The sequence below is a fragment of the Colius striatus genome, chromosome 6, assembly GCF_028858725.1.
Source record: "Colius striatus isolate bColStr4 chromosome 6, bColStr4.1.hap1, whole genome shotgun sequence".
NCBI classification, from domain to species: Eukaryota; Metazoa; Chordata; class Aves; order Coliiformes; family Coliidae; genus Colius; species Colius striatus.
The window spans coordinates 35,026,985-35,052,241 of NC_084764.1; the positions used below are offsets into that span (position 1 = coordinate 35,026,985).

At 48.8% G+C, this 25,257-nt stretch overlaps 1 protein-coding gene across 2 annotated transcripts; it reads right to left on the reverse strand.

The window, feature by feature from the left end:
* Nucleotides 1-24: 24 nt before the first annotated feature.
* ERO1A (endoplasmic reticulum oxidoreductase 1 alpha) lies at nucleotides 25-23,987 on the reverse strand. Of its 2 annotated transcripts, XM_010208571.2 has the most exons (16): nucleotides 23,813-23,987; nucleotides 16,088-16,207; nucleotides 13,934-14,017; nucleotides 12,094-12,132; nucleotides 11,548-11,624; nucleotides 11,386-11,459; nucleotides 10,414-10,534; nucleotides 9,637-9,674; nucleotides 8,066-8,077; nucleotides 7,565-7,591; nucleotides 7,308-7,400; nucleotides 4,364-4,610; nucleotides 3,228-3,297; nucleotides 2,821-2,907; nucleotides 2,317-2,450; nucleotides 25-459 (listed from the first exon to the last, which is right to left on the reverse strand). In XM_010208571.2, the coding sequence occupies exons 1-16, from the start codon at nucleotides 23,927-23,929 to the stop codon at nucleotides 399-401; spliced, it is 1,401 nt and encodes a 466-aa protein (XP_010206873.2). In that variant the 5' UTR covers nucleotides 23,930-23,987; the 3' UTR covers nucleotides 25-398. The 2 variants fall into 2 exon arrangements, with proteins under 2 accessions (XP_010206873.2, XP_061853871.1); XM_061997887.1 differs by lacking the exon at nucleotides 8,066-8,077.
* Nucleotides 23,988-25,257: the final 1,270 nt, after the last annotated feature.

Here is a 25,257-nt window from a genome sequence, read left to right on the forward strand (position 1 = left end):
AAGCGAGGGGCAGGTTGGAATCAGGGAGCAGACAAGGAATTTCCCACCCCCCCCCTTTTATTCAGTGTCATGGATCTTGCCCTACCTCCAGCCTCTGAAGGCAGAGAGATGGGTCTAATCCCTCAGAAGAGTACAGCAATAGTGATTCAGAACGATCTTCCAATATACAAAATAAACTCCCCATATGGTCCCCACTCTCATTTTTGTATAAAAGTAGCTCTTTGGTTTTTCCTTCTTTGTACAAAAATACTTGTCAGCAGCAGGTTACAGACAGTCAGGTGGGAAGAAGAAGTTCAGGCACTGAGCTTCACCACAGAGTGGCTGGGAGTGTGGTGGGAGGATGGTGCTTGCCCACAGCCCCCAGAGCAGTGACACTTTCAGGTCTCTCTCGCAGGAATTCAGCGCATGTCCCGTAAGATGCTCCTGAAGTTCTCCAGTTCTCGAATGCTTGTTGCAATCCTGAGTGCAAAGAAAGCAGAAGGGAAATGTCAGAGCAGCATCTGCATCATGCTGTGGTCCAAATCCAAGAGAAAGGGGCTGCTATGAGGGAGCTCTTAGGAGGAGAGAATTTAGATTCAAGTAAATTGGGTTCTAGTTACACCCAGGCCTGTCACTAGTTTCCCAAACACCGAGGAACACACTGGAACAGGATGTTAGAGAACTGTAGAGATCAATAAACTGGCCATAATAGTCTCCTTGGTCCTTCTGAAGGGTTTTTTTGGGAGTTGCCTGCCTCATTTTTCCCCTGGAGTAAAGATACCAGGTTAACATCGGGATGCAGCCCCTGAGCACACCTCCCATCAAGGAGAGCTCTGCCCTTCCCAGCCAGCACCAGCTTCCTTCTCAAAGAGTTCTGAACAACCCTCATGATTTGAGAGCCACAAGCAGAGGATGAAGGTTCTAATACAGGTAGGTGGAAGATGAGGCTGGAGTCTGAGAAAGAGCTGTCTGTCCCCAGCCTTCTCACACACAGAATGGGACAAAAGAGAAGGGTTCTGTGCCTGTCAGCTCTCAACTTCCTCTGGAAAAAGTGCCTCTGCAGATCCACACGTGTCTTCCAAAAGCTGTGTCAGCACATCAGGAGAGAGGTGGAAGGACTCTCAGCACTGGTGTGGTAGCAGGCCCAGGGCAGGGATTGTCCCCCTGTGCTGGGCCCTGGTGAGGCTGCAACTTGAGTGCTGTGTTCAGTGTTGGGCCCCTCACTGCCAGAGGGACACTGAGGGGCTGTAGTGTGTCCAGGGCTGGGCAGCAGAGCTGGGGAAGGGGCTGGAGCACAAGTGTGATGGGGAGCAGCTGAGGGAATGGGGGTGTTCAGCCTGGAGAAGAGGAGGCTGAGGGCAGACATGAGCACTCTCTGCAACTCCCTGACAGGAGGCTGTGGTGAGGTGAAGGTCAGCCTCTGCTACCAAGTAACAAGTGACAGGACAAGAAGAAACAGCCTCATGTTGCCCCAGGGGAGGTTTAGATTGGAGCTGAGGAAGAGCTTTTTCCCTGAGAGGGTTGTCAGCCCCTGTGCCTGGCTGCCCAGGGAGGTGGGGGAGTCCCCATCCCTGGAGCTATTGCAAAGCCGTGGAGCTGAGGTGCTGAGGGCCAGAGGCTCTTTGGCTGTAAGGGGAGTAACTCCCCCCCGCCCTCCCCGGGGAAGTGCTCTGGGGTTGCCTGGGTCTGACGGAGATATAGGGCTCCCCACTGTGGTGCTTCACCAGCAGAAGCTGCAGCCAGCGGCTCTGTGGGGAGCTGCAGCCCTGAGCTCTGGCACCAGCAGCAACAGCACCAGCAGAACCCTCTCTAAAAACTGTTTGCCAGAGATTCCCAGTCTGACACCGCTGAGCAGTGACAGGTAACCACAGGGTCTTCAGTGTCCTCGCTCCCCCAGAGGCCTCGTTCCCCTCCTGATGCAGCTCTCCACAGCTGTTCTGATGGATTCCCACTGAATATAACCACTGCAAACAGACCTGGGCCCAACAGGAGTGCTCTGAAGTGAGTGTGGGACAGGCTCAGCAGCCCTCATCTGGGGACAGTGTGCTCCGAGGACAGACTCACACAGCTCCTTAAACACCACCCAACTCTTTGTATCTTAATGCAAATGCTTCCTTTAGTCTTTACATAAATGTAGAGTATAAAGACATTGTTTTAAGTTGCTCCAGCTGCCACACACCAAATGAACATCATCTGACCTTTTTTTTGCAAGCCTCTGAGGCAGCAGAATCAGAGCAGGAGTTAATGCCAACGTTGCTGATGAGAACTGATTGTCAAAGCTTAACTGAGATGTAACACAGCAGCTTGTGTAAAGCAAAAGAAAAGTCTCCAACTAACCTTCCAAAAGCATTAAATAAGGCAACAATTTCTTGTCTGGTCAGCTGGAATCCATAGGAAGGGCCACTTTCAGGTATCTTCTCTATCAGGTTTTCAGAAAAGAGGATCTTCAGTGCTGTACCCAAACCTTGTGTCTGTGCAGGACAAAAAAGATCACTTAATAGCAGGGAGACATCCAGGGCCTGACTCACCCCTTTAACTTCTCTCCTTCATCTTTGCAAGAATTCCTGTGCCATCATCTCAACAGAGGAAGACCTGGACTTCACACAGCTCAGAGGAGCAGAACAAGGCCCAGATGCTGTACTTATTTAGCAGAGCTACCCAGCAGAGGCTTCCTGTCCAGGTCTGACCACAGGTAAAATTCAGTGCAGATCTTTGCCAGATTCCCAAGTTTTAGAGCACCCTCTGTACCTCCTTCTCCTCTCCTGGGTGCAGCCAGAGCAGGTTAACCCAGTTTTCAACCACAAAGTCCCCTCAGGTGAGGTACTTCCTAAGAAAGCTTACCTGCAGCTTCCCCCACAGACGACATTTGAAGCAGCCCACACAGTCCATGATCTTAGAAATATTCTTAAAGTGTAGCCTAAACTCCTCCTAGGGGAAGAGACAAGCACGTTGGTGGTGGTCAGGCACTCACTGGGACACACTGCCATATATTAATCCTAGTCCAGTAATGTATTAATCCTGGACTTCAGGCTAAATTTAGCGTGTCTGAGTTAGGCAAGTGCCTCCTGAAGGCACACCCTCAGCTCTGTAGTGACCCACATGTATCCAAACCATTCAAAAAGCAAAATTCATTGGAAATGCCCAACCTTGAACATGAGGCCCCTTTCAGACCCAGTACTACCCCAGACACACACCTGAAAATACCCTTCAGGCAGCAAGTGCCCCAAAGGGAAGGGCTGGCCAATTACCTTTAGCTTAGCAGCTTCCTTTTTATTCCCTGAAAAGAGTGAGTTTTCATCAAAATGTAGTGGGAAAGACCTGCAATAGAGTGAAAATAAAGAATTAAATAGAAGTTTTCTTTCTCCAGAGATTGTTTGCGTAGCTGGAGTCCAGCTCCACGGAAAGATCTGGTTATGTGTGAGGATGGAACTGGAAGATGTTAGACATTGGACATCTCTAGGTGTCTTCTAAGCAGAAGCTGCTCATTTCTTTGATTTCTTCAGGGCATTCAATTTTGGTTTGCATCTCACCTTGGAGACATTTTCAGCAATTGCTCTACAGCTTCTAAGCAATTGTCACCTAACAGACATAAGCACTGAAGGCACATAAGTGTGACAAGATCAATTCACACATGGATGGCATTAGGAGACAACAATTTCCATCTGGTTCTGGTATCCTCCACTCCTCTGACTCCAAACTCTGCCCAACAGCCCAAACCTCTGTTACCAACATGTTTAGGATTTTTTTCTAATCAAAATCCACAAAGCCAGCACTGGCATCCCACAGAGGAGTCAACCAGGCAGAATATCCCAGGGCTGACACGTAGGCCATTACTAAACTCACCTCTGCCAAAGCAAAAAGGTTAAACTGTGGGCCCAGCCACTCTGGTCTGCAATTTGCCCATAGGTAACCCAAATGCTCCCAACAACACCACACAAACCATACTACCCCACTAGAGAGATCAACTTGGAACCTGTCCTTTGAGGGGCTTTAAGTGAAATGGGATCTTTTTAAGTGAAAAGGAGGATGGGGCAACACTTTTTTCTGTTGTCTCAAGTGTCAGGACAAGGGGTAATGGACACAGGAAGTTCCACTGAAACAGGAGAATAAATTTGTTTGGTGTTGAGGTGAGGGAGCCCTGGCCCAGGCTGCCCAGGGAGGGTGTGGAGGCTCCTTCTCAGGAGGTTTCCAAACCCACCTGGACACGTTCCTGTGCCTCCCGATGGAGGGGAACCTGCTTTAGCAGGGGGTTGAGCTGGAGGAGCTCTGCAGGGCCCTTCCCACCTCCACCATACTGGGATTCTATGATTCTGTGAAATGCAAAGCCCACCCAGAGATGCCAGGGCAGCGAGAGCCATCCTCCCCAGGTCCCCAGGGTCATTACTTGGCCAGATGGAGAACTTCCAGCAAGAGGCGCTTCATGTTGGCATCACGACTGTTGCTGCCTGTGTAGAGCTGGAAGCCCGGGCGCTGGAAGAAGGGCAGCGTCTTGGACAGGGCCCGAAGCTCCATCAGGTACAGGAAATACAGGTTCTTGAGTCTTCGGGGCCCTTCCCCTCTGGTGAGGACTTCATCAAATCTCTGCTGGAACTCTGTAACGTTAGGGCCCCATTTCTTCTCTGACCACGTATCTGAGTGAGGAAAAAAGAACCAAAACAGACCTCATCTGGAGTCCTGTGTCCAGTTCTGGGCTTTCCAGCTCAAGAGGGACAGGGAACTGCTGGAGAGAAGCCAGCACAGGGCTACCAAGATAGGGAGGGGACTGGAGCATCTCCATGGGGAGGAAAGGCTGCAGGAACTGGGGCTGTTCAGCCTGGAGAAGCGAAGGTTGAGGGGGGGATCTCATCAACACTGGAACACAAAATGTTCCACCTAAACAGGAGGAGAAACTTGTTTGTTGTTGAGGTGAGGGAGCCCTGGCCCAGGCTGCCCAGGGAGGGTGTGGAGGCTCCTTATCAGGAGGTTTCCAAACCCACCTGGACACATTTCCATGCCCCCTGATGGAGGGGAACCTGCTTTAGCAGGGGCTTGGGCTGGATTAGCTCCCACCATGTGACACCCAAAGAGGAGTAATGCAGGCTGCAGTGAGGTATATGTCTAAATTTGGCATCTTCAGATGTTTTTAAACAAGGCTCTGTCAGCTTTGGCCTTTATCCTCTGGCCCAATCCCAGTAGTGTACATCGCAAAATTGCCCTTGGACTCATTTTTGGTCTTTTACATCATCTTATCCTTCATTGTTCACTTCCCTCAGCCTCACCTCCAGGTGCCCCAGCTCTGGAATATTATACTGAAAAGGAGAGAGGTTCCTAAAAGAGTTTAAGTGCTTATGAACTTCAAACATGATGGATGTGATGGCTTATTGTAGTATTTTCTTTTTAATTTCTTCCTTTTTTTTCCCCCTACACTAGCAATTTTGCTTTCTCTCATGTTATCTTTCATGCTGATGCAGGGTTGGTGGGGAGGTGGCAAGTGATTTCCATCATGAGTACGCCCAAGTATTATTGGATGCTCCATATTGAATTGAAAATGGAATGTACACACTTAAACTCTGCTTTGGTAAGCTGAATTCAGGCACTGAGGAGAAAGTCAAGGGATTTGATTTGCTAAGTAAAACACAAACCCAAGTCAATATTCTGTTTTTTCAGGCAGATGGGGAAACGTGACTAAGCAGGGAGATCCAAAGCTCACAGCAGCCACAGCCTTCTCGCTAACCACAAACTGGTCAGGAGTCAGGAGAGGCATGTTTTGAACCCAGCCCAAAGCCCAACACACATACACAGCTCCTGCTGAGCTTTGGCTGTTGCTTTAAAACACGACCCAGGTTTACAAGCAAAAGCTGAAAATAGAGCCTGCCTGTTTCAAAAAGAGTTAAGGCAGTTGCAGAGTTTCTCAGGGTGAGCTGACTGTTTCTGAGCAGTTCCATGCAAGCTGGAAATAGCTCAGCATCTGTCAGAGTTCAGACGGCCAGGGGAGCACTGGGTGGGCAGTGACTATCCCTTCCTTTCTGCCTCCTTCCTGCAGACCTCAGGAGAGGTCCCTGCTCTGGTCCTGGACAGTGCAGACTCTGGAGCACTGCACTGGGGAGCAGCCTGGGGGCAGGGGCTCCCTGATTAACAGGGACAGCCATAGACACGCCTTCTCTCATGGAAAGACAAGAGAACAAAAGCAGCCCAGGAGCACAGGAGATTGGCCTCTGTTTCTCATTGCCAAGCCCAGGTTTCACTAAGGGTATTTCTGATTGCTCATCCAATTGTGTATTTGGGATTGTATCAAGCACGTAGCAGCAGGCAGAACACAGACATGCCAAACTGATGGCTAGACATGGGAAAAAGAAACAGGAGTAGCTTCATCTGCTCAGATGGGCAACCATGGCACCTGCAGGTGGGAAGCCCTGCATGGACGCAGAGCCAAGGAAGAGCTTCTCAGAGCAGAAAGCATCTTCCTTAGCCTCTCACCAACAGAAGCTCTCCCTTCTCCACAGCCAAGGAGCCTTACTTTGCTGCCTGGGGCCAGCCTTACTTTCCTCATCCTCTCTGCAGTCCCAGCTCACCTCTTGCCTTTGATGTTTCTCTTGTTACTCTAACTCACATCAAGGTGAGGTCTGTGTGGGTTGTAGAGACTTAAACAGAATTACTTAGTTAAATCTAAATCACTTACCCCAATTCCAAAAGCTGTCTCTAGTCACACACTCTTTGTGTGTGACTTATGCAAGCTTTAACAGAACAAAGTTGGGCCACAGGTACCACTAAACTACCACAACTAAATCCTTCAGGCAGGCAGAACCCACATCCCATGCTGCGCAGGCAGCGTGTCACAGCCCTGGGCCACAAAAGTTTTCAAATCACCCTGGATTTTCAACCCCAGGGTTGATATTTAGATTCTCCAGATGGCTACTTATGGACAAGGGCATGCAAAGGAAATGGAAACAGTGTATGGAAATGGATCAAGGCTCTCAGGAAAGCCCAGCCAAGCACTTCACAGTCTAGGTGAGGCTATTGCTAAACTGACCATCATAAAGAGTGGCTATGAAGGGACAGCCTCAATAGACAGCTGGAAACCCACTCCAAAATAACCACTGGGAAATAACAGGAGGAACACATGCTGGAAGTCTCAGTACGGAGCACACTCCAGCCATCTTCAGACCTGAAAGGCAGGTGGTAACTGCACTCCTGATGCAGCTACAAGACGTGTGCTGAGGGAGGGAGGAGAGGAGCATAGTAGTAGGCCTCAGCCCTGCTGGAACGGGCTCCAGGGAGCACTTGGCAGAGCCACAGAAGTGTGAGCTCAGGACTGAGGCAGGAGAGCCAAGGCAGGAAGTAGCACTTACCTTTTAAGAGGTACCTGGCACTCAGATGGATGTTGATGCTTGCATGGAGACCAGAGATGAGCTTGTAGAAAGCTCGTTTCTCTACACAGACACCTGAAAGGAAACAGGCACTTCAAGATACTGGAAGCACACTTCTCCTGGCTGTCAGACAGAAATCTCATCCTCCCCTGAGTGTGGCCCAGATTTCCCATCCACTCCCTGGCCACACTGCATTCACCCCAGGAAGAACAACCAAGTTTAGAAATGTCAAGGATTACCTTTCAGCCACTTGTAAAACGTATGCCCTGGAAACAAAAAGAAAACAAGCACATCAGAGTGAGGGCACTGCCCAGGCCTGATGCCCCCAAACCACCTCTGAGGCCAGTCCCCAGAGAGCTCTGGGGAAGCAGGGAAAGGAAACAGGGATCACTGAATGCTTTTCTCTTCTGGCCAGGGCAGGGAGATGGTACTGAAAAAAAACTCCCAAGACAAGCCCTGTTCCTGAAGGCTTATGACCCTGCCCTGCCTCTTCAAATGGGACTTGCACACTTAAAAACACTGCTGGTGCTTTTTAAAGCCCTCACACAAGGGTGTGTGTCAGGCCTCAGGGACAGGGAGCTCAGGGGAACACACAGCAGAATTTCAAGATAAGTTTTCATTTGTCTGAGTAATGATTAGCTAATGCCCCTGGTTAACAAAATGGTACAGCTTCTGACAGAATGATAAAGATGCCACATTTGTTTCTGTTATCAGTAAAAACAAACAAGGGTGCCACTCACCTCCATCATCTCCTGATGGAAAAACAGCACGAGTGGCAGAGGGAGAGAAAAGAGGAAATAAAAATTACACATGACCACAACCCAACTCCAAAGCATTAAGACTGCTCTGTTAATCTGCTCTGACAAGAGAACGAGCCTCTCAAGAGAGGTTTAGAAATGTTCTGAACAGAAAATACCATCTTGAACTGCAGCAGGGAACGTACCAGATGAGTAATGCTATTGAATAACCTGAGCAGTGCAGGAAGGAGCAATATTTGCAAAGGAAGTAAAGCCACCACACAGTTGGAAAACAAGAAACACACATGTCTACCTCTGCCAGAGGTCTCCTGCATGACCTCTGACAGGATACCCAAAAAACCCCATCCCTGCTTCCTGCAGTTTATTAGCCACTTGCAAGGTTATCATCAGGTCATATCCTCTAATTTCTTGTCCTTCTGATTCCCCACCTGCAAAACACCAATCCTTCCCTCTCCCTTCAACCTACCCCTATTATTTCATTCTGATCTTGCCCTAAAGGCAGCCAAAGGAAGGACTGATACTTTAAAGGACATGGCATATCTTACCCAGTGCAGCTCCTAAAGTGCCATTCCCTTGCACAAAGGGTCAAGGGATGGAGGAAAAGCACCTACACAGTTGAGGGGAAAATCAGGAGATCACCCCCAAGGGAACTGCTGGAACAGTGTTCAGGTCAAACACTCAGGGAGTGAGGCTGATGTCTGGGCAAAACAAGGTGTCAGGAGACATGGGGTCTCTTAGCAGCCTTGGGGTAGAAGCTCTTACCTTTCCAAACCCCTTCACTACTTTGTTTACACTACCTAGCCTCAGCCTCTAGGGTAGAGCTTCTCTTACTGAATGGTCTCCACAGAGGATCTCAGCCAGGTTTGCATTTCAGTCATAGAATCATAGAATGTAAGCAGGGGTTGGAAGGGACTTTTAGACATCATCTAGTCCAACCCCCTTGCCACAGCAGGTCCACCTAGATCAGGTCACACAGGAATATGTCTAGGTGGGTTTTGAAGACCTCCAAGAAGAAGCCTCCACACCCTCCGTGGTCAGCCTGGGCCAGGGCTCCCTCACCTCAACAGTAAAGTAACTTTTTCTTAAGTTTAAATGGAACTTTTTGTGTTCCAGCTTCATCCCATTACCCTTTGTCCTGTCATTGAAGGCAACAGAAAAAAGTGCTGCCCCAACCTCCTGACATCCACCATTTAGATATTTGTAAATATTAATGAGTTCCCCCCTCAGTCTCCTCCAGACTGAACAGCCCAGTCCATCACAGACTGTTTGGCATTGCCAACAGGGGCCTAGTAAGAGCTCAGGGTTGACATGGGCTCCCAGTCTTTCCAAAGCTCACATTTCTTCCAGAAGTGGAGCATCAGACTTCCTTTCTCTGTGACAGATGCTAGAAAGCCACACTTCCAGATGCCCCTGCACTACCCATAAAATCCTATGTTTGATCAAGAGCTACAATAGTTCTCATTCAGTAGAAGTAGCTCAGAGCACATTTACTGATCCTGGAGTGAGGATCAGTACACCACTAAACCACTTAACGACATAAATAAATGACTCACCTCTACCAGATGCCAAAGGTCTTTTTACATTCTGAGGCCTAAGATGACAAAAACCAATCATTTAAATACAATATGTAATTAGGTGACTGTCTCCTCATTGTGCAGAAACACAGCACAGAGTCCTTACTTCTCTGCAGTCAAAGAGCTTAAGGAGTTCTTACATCTCCTCCTGTGCTTTAGCTTTGTGCAGACAGGAGTGGGGTAGAGGAGCAAAACATGGCTTGCCTTTTCATTCTCTTCTGCTTTTAGAAAGGACAGCTAGGAAAACTCAAGTGCCTACACGGGTGCTAATGGACACTGTCCCACAGCCTTGGTGCAGCAGCATAGAGTAGTATGAATGGGGAGGAAATCCCTGGAAGGGTCGTTGCAGGCAAGACTACTGCCCAGTGCCCATCAGAGCTGTGGGCAGCCATGGGAAACCCACTGCAGAGTTCAAACTGGCACTTGGACTGGGGAGAGAAGTCCGCTCCACTGTGCCCAGACCAGGACTGTGTGCCTGGCACCATATCCCACCACAGACGGGCACCTCATGCCAGGCAGCTGCCCCACCACACCACAGGGCCTGACTCTGAAGCCTGCCCTGTGGCCCAAAGAACAGCCAAGGGGGAGTTCACAGGGCAATCACATGGCTTGTACCCTTCTCTGACAGCCCACACTGCACAAGCGTGGCAGCAAAGACAGGAGGGTGGGAATTACTGAGGGAGTTAAAGCACATGCAGCCCCTCTGCAACAATCAGCACATGCAGGCTTAGGGAACCTGCCTCCTGAAGCACCTACTTGAAACAGTTTTCTTCATAAATACTATTCCAAATTTTCCAGGCATCTGGTCCTTTGTAGCCAGTGTAACGTTCAGGATTCAGGAGCAAATCCACATACTCTGCCTCAGGAGAAGAGATGTCTGCAAAGCAGAGTGAGAGTCAGTGACAACAACTTCTGAAGGAAGTGACATCTTCCAAGACTGACCCAGCCACCCCTTTGCATCCTGAGCAGTCATGCTCATACATCTCCAGAGAGGTAGGTCACCAACCTGCCATCAACTACTCATCTACCCACTGCAGTAGGGAAAAGCTTTCTGGCCTTCAAAGCTTTATCAGAAGTATTTGCACTGTATTATTTGTCAAAATGGACACTGAGGGGCTGCAGCGTGCCCAGAGCCAGGCAGTGGAGCTGGGGAAGGGGCTGGAGCACAAGTGTGATGGGGAGCAGCTGAGGGAATGGGGGTGTTCAGCCTGGAGAAGAGAAGGCTGAGGGGAGACATGAGCACTCTCTGCAACTCCCTGACAGGAGGCTGTGGTGAGGTGAAGGTCAGCCTCTGCTACCAAGTAACAAGTGACAGGACAAGAAGAAACAGCCTCATCTTGCCCCAGGGGAGGTTTAGAGTGGAGCTAAGGAAGAACTTACTGCCTGAGAGGGTTGTCAGCCCCTGTGCCAGGCTGCCCAGGGAGGTGGGGGAGTCCCCATCGCTGGAGCTATTGCAAAGCCGTGGAGCTGAGGTGCTGAGGCCATGGGCTAGTGGTGGGCTGGGCAGTGTGAGGGGAGGGCTTGGACTTAGGACCTTAAAGCTCTTTTCCAACCGTAATTACTCTGTGATTCTCAAAATTCTGAGGGCAAGAGGGGTGGATGAGAAAAAAGAAAAAGTGCCAAATATGTTCCAGGCTTGCTGAAACTCTATACATTGGCCTGAGGGTTCTGCAGAAGTGCTTAAAACTCCATTGAAAGACTTTTCAGATCAAACAGGTCCCCACATACCATCAGCTTCGCAGAAGCTGTCTGAGGAGTCATCGTGCCGTGTCCACTGCAGCACTGCCTGCTGGGTTTCCTTGCTGCAAAGGAAGCAGAGGAAGGCTATCAGAAAGACCATCAATACCAGCTTTCCTTTGAGACAATAAGGACGGTGGGGAAAAGTCCAACCTCAGAGAGCCATCAACAGCTCCAAGTCTCTTGGCTTCTTCACACTCTTCAACAAGGTTATTGGCTTCTTCCGAATACTGGGTTGAAAAGCAAAGGGGTGGGGAGAGAGGAGTTTTTTGCTGTTACCATTCTGCCTTTAATGCACTAACCAGTTTAAGCATCAGAAACACTTTCACGATTCACCCCACCCTGTATTACCACAGGATGGCTGCAGATATCCAGAGACTTAAGCAACTGTGATGACTGTTGCACGGACTCCTGGCAGCTGCAGCACTGCCGTAGGAGCGTTCTGTGCCTGACAACACCTGCTCTTGGAGAGCTCTCTGCCTTAGTGGTGGGGAATACCTGACTTCAGGAGAGCCACCTCAAAGGCTCCATAGCATGCCAAATATTTGAACAGGGTAAAAAAACTAGCCATAAAGTGAATCTTGACAAACAGTGTCCATCAGCGACAAACAGCTGATAAAAGACAGCTTTTATCAGCTGCAGTGACACCAAACTGGTCCCACGAGCTGTGTCATTTTGTGCCCACACACACACCCCTACCTTGTAACTTCCAGATCTGATTCCATCAGGGACTTCATCCTGAAAGAGAAAATTGAGCGTGTGCTTCACGTGGGGCTGCCAAGACCCAAGACATCCAATTTCTCGCTCCTCCACAGACTGAGTTTAAGCAATGTTCTTGGTGGTTTGTGTTGGTTTTTCACAAGCGTCCTTTCCTCAAAGGGTCAGTAGCCTTCCCCAGCTTATCTTCCATCAGCTTATGTTTTGCTAACTCAAGCCTGAGGCTGGGGAAGCCAATACCAACTTCAGAAGAGCTGGAGTTGCCTCCGGTCAGCTGGTGTCTCCTGGGGATGCTGGCACTCCTGGCAGGAACCCGGGAGCCTCACCAGCTATTGCATCTCCCACCTCTGACACATAGCATTCCAAAGCTTCCCTTTGGCCACTCCATCACTTAACACCGGGCTCACCAGCCCTACATAACCCAAGCACTACACACCAGGCAATCAGGCCTTAAGTTCTCCTCAACTTCCACGTCCTCCATCAGTAGGAAGGCAACAAACCCCCTTCTGCGCTGCAGAAGCAAGTGCTGTGACAGCAAGCAGCACAGGAAGAGAAAGAATCAAGCCATGAATAAGAGTAATTGTTGTTGCCTTCAAAAAGAAATGGAGCCAAATCAAAATCATTAAAACCAGCAATGACACAGTTCTTAAGATAAGAACAGCTTCTTGCTACTCCTGCCACCATTGCAACACGACTCTTTCACGTTGGTCATACTATGGTCATACGACCAAACCCATCCTCTTTAAGGAAAAGAAAAAGTATTTAAAACGAGATTTAAGGTTATTTTGAGGGGGAAAAAAAAATCATCATTCCATTTTGTGTCCACAATAGGTGCTTTCTGAAGACAAAGGAGGCAAAGGACACTGGTTTGAAGTGCAGGGCAGTTGCTGACGCATAAATGAGTTTATCAAATGTATCAGAAGTCACATAACAAGTGATGCCCACACTCCCTCTGTACTAAATCATTTCAAGGTGTCATATCAGCCTAGATATGTTTTTTTCAGCCAACAGCTACTCTACATCAGGTTACCACAGGGTTATCAGGCAAAGGGGACAGACAGCTGCTTTGCTGCAACATACTTTAAATCATACATGAAGATACATCAGTGAGCTGGAAAAACAGATACAGGTGGGGCCAGGAGGCTTCTTACATGGAGACCATTCATGACACCGTTGACATGGCAGGTAAACTGCTCCAGAGGCCTGGGAGTGAGAGGGTAAGACGGACTGCTGCTGGCTGCCAACCCACAGAGCCAGCCTGGGGGGCATCTGCACTTCTACCAACTCAGCAACCAAGTTCTGATTCACTCCTTTTCTCGTCCCCTTCTTTTCAGGCAGACACCTGCACTCCAGTTGTTTTACGTCAGTAAACTAAATCCTTCTGATGGGGATAGAGTGTTTGCTTTTGTCCTGGGAAACAAAGAGCCATTTCAGGGAAAGAGACAGGCCTGGTCACATTTGTCAGTCAAAACTGCAAACCACAGCATTGTTCATGGGCCAGTGGGTGAATATCCTGGCTATTAAGGCAAGAGATACATCTAACAACCGCTGATTTGCCCAAAAAATTCTCATTAATACAAAAAATAGAAAAGGGCCACTCAGGGAAGGTCAGCTATTGAAAGTACAGCCTTTCTTTATACTTTGACAATTTAGCATTTTGGCCTCTCTCCTGGATACCAACATCACTGCTCCTAAGAAAGCTCCATGAGAGCCACAGGTCTGAGACAGCTACACTAACGAGCACTCAGTCATTTGCCTGCTTCTTCCTCCTGGTCTGCAAAAACCAAATGTAGAAGAGGTAAAAGAATGGATTGGTACTTACAGATGGGCAGGGCTTTACAGTACAGTCTCTTAATCCACAGTGACTATTGTCATTCCAGAAGGGACAAGGTTTGTTTAGGTTTACCTATAAATAACATATTATCCCATTAGACATTTCTTTCATCAAGCCAACACTCCACAGCACAATTTACCAACACACATCTTCAGTGCCTTAGTGTAAGGCTTACAACAAAACTCAGTGCAAGGCTGAGTGCAGTGAGTATGGAAACAGTGTTATTTATCTTAAATTTGATCACTTATTCCCTTGTCTCACGTGAGATTTGTGCACCTCTGTGACTTGGACTGGACTGTTTGTGGTAACAGAGGGCAGAACACACAAGCCACTGGTTCCTAACCAGATCCTAAGGCTCCTGTTGAGCCATGACAAACTGAGGCATGGCCAGGTGGCTTGTACCCTTTAGAAGCCAACAGTTATTATGGGGCAATGCTTGGCCTTGGAATATTGCTTACTTCATTCTCCATGAATCTTAGGGGAAGTTTACTCCCTCATTGATTTTGTTTCCTTGTTTGGGGCATTTTAAGACCCCAGCCTACCTCCCTGATGCAGGAGTGGGAAGATGGTGTGCCAGAGCCTTTCTGACATACTCCTTTGGCAGCAGGAGACCTGTGCTCTGGTCATATCATCTGGGCTCTGGACTTGCTGCTGTGCAAGACTTCAGGGCTTGACAGGAATTGATAATTCCTTGGTATTTACCAGACTGATTGCTATCAGCACAGGTTATTCTTTTAATCTTTGCTTCATCTTTCTTGTGATGCTTTCATACATAGACATCTCTGCTGATGCCTCATTCAGACCAATCTTAATATTTCTGTTACAAATCCCAACACTGGGAAGGGGAAAGGACACAATCTTCTTTTACAAATTAGAATCACTGAGGTTGGGAAAAGACCTTTAAGCTCATTGAATCTAACTGCTAACCTAACACTACCATGGCCACCACTTAAACAGGTCCCTCAGCTACACAAGTTTGGGATCCCTCCAGGGATGGGGACTCCACCACATCCCTGGGCAGCCTGTGCCAGGGCTGGACAGCGTTTTTGGGGAGGAAATTGTTTCTCAGCTCCAATCTAAACCTCCCTTGGTGCAACTTGAGGCCATTTCTTTTCTGTGAGTTGGTGCAAACAAGTTAGTATCAAGTTGCAAACAAGTTGGTGCAAACAAGTTAGTATCAAGTTGCAAACAAGTTGGTGCAATCAAGTTAGTATCCTTCAAAAACAATTAAATTTAACAAGACTGTGGGTCTGGTAGCAAGAGGGAGCAGGGAAAAGCAGCTCTACTCCAATGATTTTATATATGGGTCCATTCTAGTTTGCAGTAAAGTCAGGGACATTTTAAATTGTTCTTACAGAAGAGTGAATACTTGTTTTTTCTGCAGAAACGGTCAGGCAACAGCCACTGTCCAGTATCTCCACCTGACAGGTAAAACAGTGCCCCATAACCCAAGCACACTCAGAGCAGCCCCATAGTTGGTCACACGGAACAGTCTCACTGGAGAGGAGCTGAGCACATCTAACAAGGATGGTTTGGCAGCAGCCGCCATCAACTCACTTCACTGTTGGTAACTAAACTGTCAATGGGGAGCCACAAAGAACACACTTGTTATGCAATGTAGATCCCCAGGCATCAACATTTTTGAGCCCCAGCTCAACAAAATAAGTAATTTCATTGGTCTACTGCATAAGTTCTCAAGAAGGGGAAAATTCCTAGGGAAATATTAGGAAATTAAGCACTTCTTTACCAAGGGGGTGGAACAGACTTCCTGGAGAGGTGGTCCATGCCCCAAGCCTGTCGGTGTCTAAGAGGCACTTGGACAATGCCCTTAATAACATGCTTTAACTTTTGTGGGTCGGGCAGGTGGAGCAGATGATCACTGTAGGTTCCTTCCAGCTGGAACTATCCTATTCTCAATCTTTAAAAACATGCCATTTATTTTAGAAGCACATTGTGTGACATGAAGTTTCTCCTGACAATAGGAGAGTCACACTTACTGACTGCACTGTTAAAAGCCAGTATTGAAAGGGGGTACTTGACTTGAAAAAGACCAGCAATTACTTCAAGGAAGATTATTTTTTAAATAAGCAGCAGCAGCATACAAAATTAATGCAATAATACATTCTTGTATGAGAGAATTACCTTGTAGTATCTAAAATAGTCACTTTCCAGAAGCTCATTCAGCCTAGGAAAAAGCTTGTAGTTGTTGAAGGCATCAATGGTTTCCACGTCACAGGTGCAGTCATCTAAATGACCAGTAACCTGTTGAATAAAAGAAAACCCCAAACCAAAGAAATGAAGAACTTAGGCAGTACTTTTTAACACTGCAGATCAAAACAGCTCACAATTTTCTTTCCTGTTACCAGGGAATCACCTAGTTAAGCATAACCAAAATTAAACAACATTAAATCTATCTCTGCTGAAATGGCAGAGAAATGCTTTCAATGCATCTGTTAGGATGTGTCCTGTACTTGTTGCTTGGGGACAGGCAGTTTTATTTGGGAACACTTTTTCTCTAACACATTGATACATCAGAATTCACTGGTAGCACAGTAAGAGGCAGACAGACACTTCCAGCTCTTTAAAAAAGCAGAGATGACAAAAGTATTCAACTAGACCATGTCACACACACACACACACACACACACAGCCAACACACAGCCATTATCCACACATCAGACCCAGTTACACAGACCACAGATACTTCTCTCAGGGCCAAATCCAGCAAGACACTGGGATGGGCTGCTGCAGCAGCCATGAGCCACACACTGCTCAGGTTCCCCTGCCAGAGGAGCCTCAGGATGTCACTCCTGGGTGAGAGTTGGCATTTGCATAAGGCCTCAGTTAGGAAACAACAATACCACAGAAGATGACAGCCCTCAAAGAAAGTCCTTATTGTTTATCAACAAGGCTGCAAACCATTTGTTTGACTTAATAAGAACCACAGCAACTGCCACAGTCTCTCTCCTCACCTCAGAGAGCCATTTGGCAAGAAAACATTTGTTCTAAATCTGATGTAGAAAGCCAACACTTCTTGCATCATCCTGAAGAACTTAACAAGCTGTGTGCAAGCCTTGAACAAAACAAAACAAAAATCCAAAGAAAAGTAGCACAAACTGGGCTACTGCTTCCTGACACGTAGGTTACTGTCCGGATGACAAAGTTGCACAATGCAGAAGTAGCTTTGCTTCCCCCACACCCCCTGATGAGTACTTGGGGAAATCACCCTGGCCAAAATCAAGCATTTTTCCTGGATGTTGATGTAGCAATGCAACATGGAGCAAGCTGCCATTCCCTAGTAGCAGAGAAAGTCAGGGGGTTAAGATCAGACAGGTATTTTAAATCAATATTTTTAATTTATGAAGTAAAGAACGCGATGTTTGCCACAACTCATGGTAAGAAACCCTCTTGCCACTTCTGGCCCAAAAAGCCTATAATCTTACAGTAGCAGGCAGCACAGAAACGATGTCCCAGGCTACACTGCTCCAGGGGCTTATGCCAAATCTCTGCCTTCCCTCTGGGAACAAGAAAGCTGAAAGCAGAGGCAAGCAGACTAGGCACACAAACATCAGAAAGGACACCTCCCATGAAGCAAGACAAAGTGCACTGCTGGGTGGTGGCATAAAACCATCCCAGAGAGCTTTTGGAGGAGCAGATGGGGGTTGCACAAGACCTGAGAAGGCACTGGATTGTATTTTAGGTGCTCCTTCCTTTCTTACTTTCAAACTAAAGGCTGCTGAATACCACAGGACAGCAACCAGAAGCAGGAAAGGCAGCAGATGACCAAAGTCACAGGCACCTCAGCAGTCAGACCCTGCAAGCCTCAAGGACAAACCTCCCTGAAACCAAAGCAAAGGTGCTACTCCAGCCTTAGCAATTAGGGAAAAACATATTATGTACAGGGAGAAAAGTGTTGCCACATGAGAAACATGAGCCACTTGCCTTGATGCATTTCCGGGGAGCCCTCAGATAATTTGGAAAGAGCTAAACATCAATTCAAACCTCTATAATTATTACTGTGGCAATAAGGCTCCCTGCCCTCCTTCTGAGAAGGAAGGCAAAAATGGAGCACTTGCCTTCAAAGCACAGCCCCCAAAACTGGGAAGTGGAAAAAACCCATTGGCCTGGTTCAAGCCTAGAGCACCTATAAGGCAAGTGCCACCCTGGAGAGAGGGTGAAGGAATCCAGGTTCTAGATCCTGAGTACATCATACCAGGAACTTGGCAGAGAGGAACCTCAAGAGGTTCACCAAGGACAGGTACAGAGTCCTGCACCTGGAGAGGAACAACTCCATGCACCAGGACAGACTGGGGGTGACCTGCCAGAGAGCAGCTACAGGAGAGAGACCTGGTGGGCAGCAAACCAAATATGGGCCTGCAATATGCCCTCAGGGGCAAGAAGGCCAATGGCATCCTGAGGGGCATCAAGAAAGGTGTGGGTAGCACACTCTGCCCTGGTGAGGCCTCATCTGGAGTCCTGTGTCCAGTTCTGGGCTCCCCAGCACAACTGGAGAGATGCCAGCACAGGGCTATCAAGATGCTGAGGAGACTGGAGCATCTCTCTGATCAGGAAAGGCTGCAGGAACTGGGGCTGTTCAACTGGAGAAGGCTGAGGGAGGAATCTCTAACACATGTATTTAAAACGTGTCTGTCAAGAGGATGAGACAACACTTTTCTGTTGTCTCAAGTGACAGGACAAGGAGTAACAGGCATAAGCTGAAACACAGAAAGTTCCACTGGCACAGGAGGAAAAGCTTCTTTGTTGTTGAGGTGAGGGAGCCCTGGCCCAGGCTGCCCAGGGAGGGTGTGGAGGCTCCTTCTCAGGAGATTTCCAAACCTACCTGGACACATTCCTGTGCCCCCTGATGGAGGGGCTTTAGCAGGGGGTTGGGCTGGATGAGCTCTGCAGGTCCCTTCCCACCCCCACCATGCTGGGATTCTGTGAGATTTTGTACTCAGCCACACTGATCTAAGTGGGAATGAAGAGAAATCTAGGAGAGCAAGCCGGAATGCCCAACTCCACTTGAGCAAATCATTTTTTGTTAAGGCACTAGGATTTGGAGGTTCACTTCTGTTGTTTGCATTGAAGCCCACGGCCACATCATCACACGGGTACTGTATTCTGTCAGGCATTTGACATGGTAACAAAGATGAACAGCACAGCAATTAAGGTTTCCACTAGCCTGAATCATCCTTGTAAAAGGACAACACCATTAAGCTAAAACATAGCAGCAATTTGATAACCCAATTACCCAATTTAAAGGTATTTCAAAATTTCCAGAAGCACCGAACAGCAAACCAACCACAATCACAAAAAAACCCCAATCCACAACACACAACCAACCACAATTTTTATTTCCTGGAGACTCAGCATCCTTTGAAGCAGGCAGCTTATAGATTGGGTCTACAAATGGCCTACAAAAAGATTTGTGGATAATCTGCTGCTGCTTTCTGAATCCACACCAGACAAGCACATCACTAGGGGAAAGATGTCCCTGTAAGGTACCTCTTACCATCAGAGCACACAGACAGCTCTCAACCAAAACAGCACACATCATTTGTGCCAGGCCTTGGTCTGGTCACTATGGCTACTGACCAATTCCAGACAGAATCAGTCTGGCAAAATATCATCCTGAAAAATCACCTGGGGGAAGCACTGCAGATGCTCCCACAATACTCAGGAGCAGATGGGAGGCATGCTTTGGAGATTTCCAGGTATCCAATACTCTGTTTGGAAATGCCTTGGAAGGGAGATTGATAACAATACCCCAACAAGATGCCTGTGGGACTGGCACAGGCAAAGGGAAGCTCTGCAAGGTTAAACTTGAGCTCTGCTCAAGTCAGAGGGAAAACTCCTTCCTCCAAAGATTTCAGTCAGAGTGGGCAAAGATGGGTAATTTCTTTAGCCTGCACATGACCAGTGAGCTGTTGCTAGCTGGCTTACTCTCCTGCTCTGCTTTCTCAGCCACAAGGCTGCTGAGATAGCTCAGCCAGGCCTGGTGACACTGCCTGTATGTGCCCAACCTGGCAAAGCTCATGATACTGTCAGAAGACAGTATCAAGAGCCAAAGCTCCTCAGAGACCATGGTGAAAGCCCCCAGGATGCCCCATCAAACAGCACTGACCCACTTTCAGGCCTGGGGAAGTAGGCAGCATCAGAGCACTTGGCATTTCATCCCACAGGGCTGCCCTTCCTCTGGGACCACCTGCCAACCCAGAACTTGCTTATTTCAGCCCTGTACACAGCCAGAGACTCGCTTGTTTTGGACTTCAACTGAGCTGGAGCACATGTCAAGGGTGGTGCCCTAAAACACTTTCCCTCCCCACCTCCCTACAATATTTATCTACATCTTCAGCCTGTAATAACTAGAACAGTTGTTTAAGAGGGAACATGAATTGATCTTCTCCCAAATGTGTGCCATGTGCTTGGCAGTACCCGTGTGCCAGGGAGTGGGGCGGCAGCGAGGGGCTGTGCTCTCTCCACCCTGCAGAGGTGTGGGCCTGGCACCAGCCCAATGGGTCAGGATGGGTTTGCCCCGTGGGAAAAGATGCACCAAGGCCGCCAGGACCGATGCAATACCAGTGGCTGCCGCTGCTGAGGGAGCACCCAGGAAGGTGCTCAGCTGCTGAACCTTCAACCAGACCAGGTTGCTCCAAGCCCCATCCAACCTGCCCTTGAACACTTCCAGGGATGGGGCAGCCACAGCCTCTGTGGGCAACCTGTGCAAGGGCCTCACCACCCTCACAGGGAAGAACTTCCTCCTTACATCTCATCTCAACCTCCTCTCTTTCAGTTTGAAGCAATCACTCCTTGGCCTGTCACTCCATCCCCTTGTAAAAAGCCCCTCTTCAGCCTTCTTGTCAGCCCCTTTAGGGACTAGAAGGCTGACAGAAAGTCCTCAAGGAGCTTTCTCTTCACCAAACTGAACAATCCCAACTCTCTCAGCCTATCCTCTTAGAGGTGCTCCAGCCCAGGCTCCTGCCAGTCTGCTCTCCCCTGCAATGCTGGTCTGTCTCTCTACCTCTTTCTGTTTCCACCAGTATCACACAGCTGTCCCTTGGATAGTGGATCTAGGCCTTTCTTCTCTCACTATGGGGTCCATCCCATACCCATACACCACCATTTGCTGCACAGCTGGGCAGGAAAAAAGGCAAACTCTTTTCTGTATCTCTCACTTGAAGCTACAATAGCACACTGAGAAGAGAATATCACAGTGGCTGAGGAGGTGCTTCATCTTGTATAACTTCACTGGCAACTGCCAGCTCTTCTAGAAAAGCCACACCAGTCCCAGGTGGAGGGCAAGCAGATGCTCTTCCTGCTGCCCCAGCAGAAGCTTCCTCACAGTCAGCCTGAGTGAGTGATTTGTGGCTCTACCTGCAGCACTCAGTCTCCCTTTCATCCCTGCCAGTGCACTCAGAGCAAGTAGCTGGCAGCCAGGTGAGGACAGTCACCCCAGCATCTGCTCTCCTAGGTGCTTTGTCCCCCATCTTTTACATGGAAAACAAGGGCTGGGGCTTCCAGCACTCACATAAAAGCAAACCTCACGTGGGAGCCTCAAGAGGAGGTTCAACCACATCGGCTGTCAGATGGCACCTCCAAGCATCTGCTAGCAAAGAAGGATGTGCAGCTGCTCTGTGCTTGGAAACTCCCTCTTGAGCCACCCCACAGAGATGGAGAACTGTGCTGGGTATGAATTCCTGCCCCGAAGGCAGCTGGGCGAACATCACAATTCAACAAGAATGCATGAGCAGCTGGAAAGTCTGTTCAGGTAACAACAAGGTAACTGTCAGTGTCCAGACTCACCCCTAATGACAGTGTCCTGGCCACAGAAATACCCCTGAAGGAAAGCAGCTCTCCACCAGACTGGAAACATACTCAAAATCCCTGCCTGCCAAGCACCTGCAGCACATCCCTAGGGCGGCTCCATCAGTCTGTACACAGCAAATCAGCAATAATTACTAGGAATATGGGGAATTGATTCATAGCTGACTAAAGCATTAATGCAAACAGGACTATCTGGGTGGGGAATAAGCTATCTGTAAAGTCTAAAGGAACTCTGATACTCAAATGTTATTCAGAACTAATGAGACAGATTGGGAAGCAGAAACAGTCTGTAAAACTGAAGGGGTTTTACTAACAGATGGATGCTTCTAACAAAAGTTTCAGAATTTCTCTAAGTAAACAAAGAGCTAAAATAACAGTCAAAAAAAAGCAGGTGAGGCATTGTTCACAGTACAGACAGAAGGGCAACACCCACTCCACAGTTACAGCCTGCTTAAGTCAGCATTTGAAGTACTGCCAGAGCCAACGTGCTGAAAAGTGGCCCTTGCCAACTGTCCCAGCACAGGCTGATGGACCAGCCAAAGCTCCTGCATCCACCCCATGTCAAGATTTCTCAATCCAACAAGTTCATGAAACAGCAAAAGATGGTTCTCAGGAGGAAACCAAATATAAACCCATGCCTTCAAGCACATAAAGTAGGGTCAATGTATTGTTTAAAGGCTTGTTCTGTATTTTATTTGGTGGTAAAAGAAAAGCACCTCAGTTCTGCACAAGATGATCTGCAGATTGGAGGTTTTTTTACAAGATCAGGCAGCCCTGGGGGGAGATTTTAAAAGGTTGAGGGGTTAGTAAGGCTGAGAAATGGTGCCCTACAGAACATGCTTTCCCAAAGGCAATGAAGTCTGGGGAAATCTTGAACCTCTATTGAAAACTAAACCAAAGCACACTCTACTCCATCAACCAGAAACGGGTCACAACAAACCAACAATGTAAAAAGTACAACAGCAGATCCCTCCACTCAAGGGAACAAGCCTGGAAACTGTTACTATGCCAGAACAGCAGTAAGGGTTCCTTACTGCATGCTGGACTCCTGACTCTGCTGTCAGTCCTTAGGAGACAAAACTTCACTGCTAAGCAGGAACTCCATAGAGATACAGGGTTTGAAATGCATGCTTTTTAATTCTTCAACAGCATAGCTTGTATTTACAATATCCATATGAAACTGAAACATCAGGAGGCACCCAGAAGGCAAAGCCAAAGTCAAGTGCACAATTGCATTGGTTTTCTTTCTCTGCTCTCAATTTCTGGCTCACACTTAAGCACTAGAGTTTTAATACACCAAGAATAGGCTTTGCAACAGCTTCCTTTATTTAAAAGGCAACAAAAACAACGCACTAAATAAACTGTACTATCTTCAACTTCTCATCTTACAAATGTGCTTGGGCAAAGTTAAGTCAAAAGGAATCTGTACAGCAATCCCTTCCTTAAATCCTGAAACTCAGTCTCATCTCTTGGTTGCCTATATCCAGTTCTCTCTTCACTGTACATCAACAGAAGGTGCACCAAGCACATCAGGCCAGAAGGTAACATGTCTGGCACCTCAATAAGGGAGGGGAAGGAACCCTGGAAGAGCTTTAATAAGCATGGCAGCTCTGGCTGACAGGGTTGCTTAGGAGGTGCCTGTTGCAGCCACATGCTCCCCTTGACAGCAACGTTGGGAGGAACAGCATGGGAGACCTGCAGGTGAGGGGATGAGGCAGTTCCTGGGCACCATAGTAACACAACACACATCCCCGAATCACTCGATGAGAGGGCACCTGGGTGGTTAGGGAAGAACTACTCCCCTAGCTGAAACACTTTCCCTTCTACGGACAGGGAGACAGTACAGCTAATAAAGCAACTGAAGAGAACACGGGACTGCTCAGCGAGTAGAAGTCACTCCCGGAACCCCTTTGCCCAGTGCCCCTTTGGCAGCTCGCAGCGGGCTCTCCAGTGCTCGGAGAGGAGAGCACTGAGGCAGCCCCTGAGGACAGGACCCCGAGCCCGAGCCGCACGCAGATGTCCCGTCCCCCCAGCAGAGCCCACCTGGCAGAAGCAGCGTCGCTCCGCCTCGCCGGGCGATCCGTGGGGCAGCGCCGGCTGCAGCAGCAGCAAAGCGGCGAGTTCCAGCGCCCACAGCATCAGCCCGCCGCCCGCCGCCATCTCACCGCACCGCAGCACACCAGCCCCGCCGCCGGGTGAAAAGGCCACGTCCCGTTCCGTTCCGTTCCGTCCCGCCCCTCGCCGGGGGCGCGGCCGCCGCCGGGGACGCGCCGCGCCGCACGCAGCCCGCTGCCGGCCCGGCCCCGCAGAGGGCACGGCGCGGAGACGGCCCGCGGTAGCTGCGAGGCTTCTCGGCAGCGGTGACTCACTCGGGACGGGACGGGGAGGCCGTGGCGGGAGGTGCCATCATCCCGGAGCAGAGACGTGCGCTGGGTGCTCCCCGGCCCGGCCCTGCTCCGCGGGAGGTGCCGTAGTAGGGTGCCCTCCTGCCCTTGCGGGCGAGGGCACACAGCGAGGTTGTTACTGAACTCTGTAGCGGGAAAGCATTCTCCAAAACAGAACCTGTGGTTTAGAAAGCCGTCACTGATTTGTTGCAGTGCCAGGTTCAAGGTGGGAGATTGCTCCACCTAACACGTGCTCACCAAGTAATGGAAGAACGCTCCTTATGTACCTCACAGAGAAATGAAGCAACGATCTCACTTTGGGCCTGGCTGGAACTGTTTTGAAGTTGGTTGTAAGCTCGGTCCCACGGTTTATAGCCAAAACAACTGTCATGGTGTCTTGAGGTTCTCTCCTTCAGCCACTTCTCAGGCTGATTTCAAAGGCATCCCACCGCCAAGTGTCTGCACAACAGATAAGCGGGCACTGACAACTTTAAATACTTTAAACTCCTTGCTTGCAGTTACACAGAATCTTAAGGGTTGGATGGGACCTCGAAAGATCACCTGGTCCAACCCCCCTGCCAGAGCAGGACCACCTAGAGTAGGTCACACAGGAACTTGTCCAGGCGCGTTTGGAATGTCTGCAGAGGAGACTCCACAACGCATCTGGGCAGCCTGTGCCAGTGCTCCATCATTCTCACAGGGAAGAAATCATGCTTGTATGAAACAGTAGCTGAGGACAGAGATTTGGGTGTCTATAAATGAGGAGAGGTAGAACTCTAAGGAATCTGAGGAGAGGTCTAAAAATGAGAAGTCTCTGAAGTCTGGTGTCAGGGTGGCGCAGGGAGCAGCCCCTGTCTGTGTTCATCTCACCTTATCTCAGACCCATGGCTTTGTGTCTGGGTTTCTGGCTGCACAAGAGGTGCGTTGGGGTTTGCCTGTACCCACAGGCCATGGCTGCTCCTTAATCCATACAGTCAGCACTGCTAACAAATCCTTGTTCATCCTGTTAATAGATGTTATAATGTTATGATTCAGATGTAGTCTGGTCTTTTTTTGTTGACGTCTCCAAATCTGCCAAATAACCTAAACCCGGGGAGGAGCCAC

What these genes read in the sequence shown, in the direction of transcription:
- ERO1A (XM_010208571.2), bottom strand. Translation starts at nt 23,929, where the DNA reads ATGGCGGCGGGCGGCGGGCTGATGCTGTGGGCGCTGGAACTCGCCGCT. An exon ending in TCAGATCTGGAAGTTACAAG is followed by an intron (nt 11,625 to 12,093) that starts GTAGGGGTGTGT and finishes TTTTCAACCCAG; the next exon opens with TATTCGGAAGAAGCCAATAA. An exon ending in GTCTGTGGGGGAAGCTGCAG is followed by an intron (nt 2,451 to 2,820) that starts GTAAGCTTTCTT and finishes TGTCCTGCACAG; the next exon opens with ACACAAGGTTTGGGTACAGC.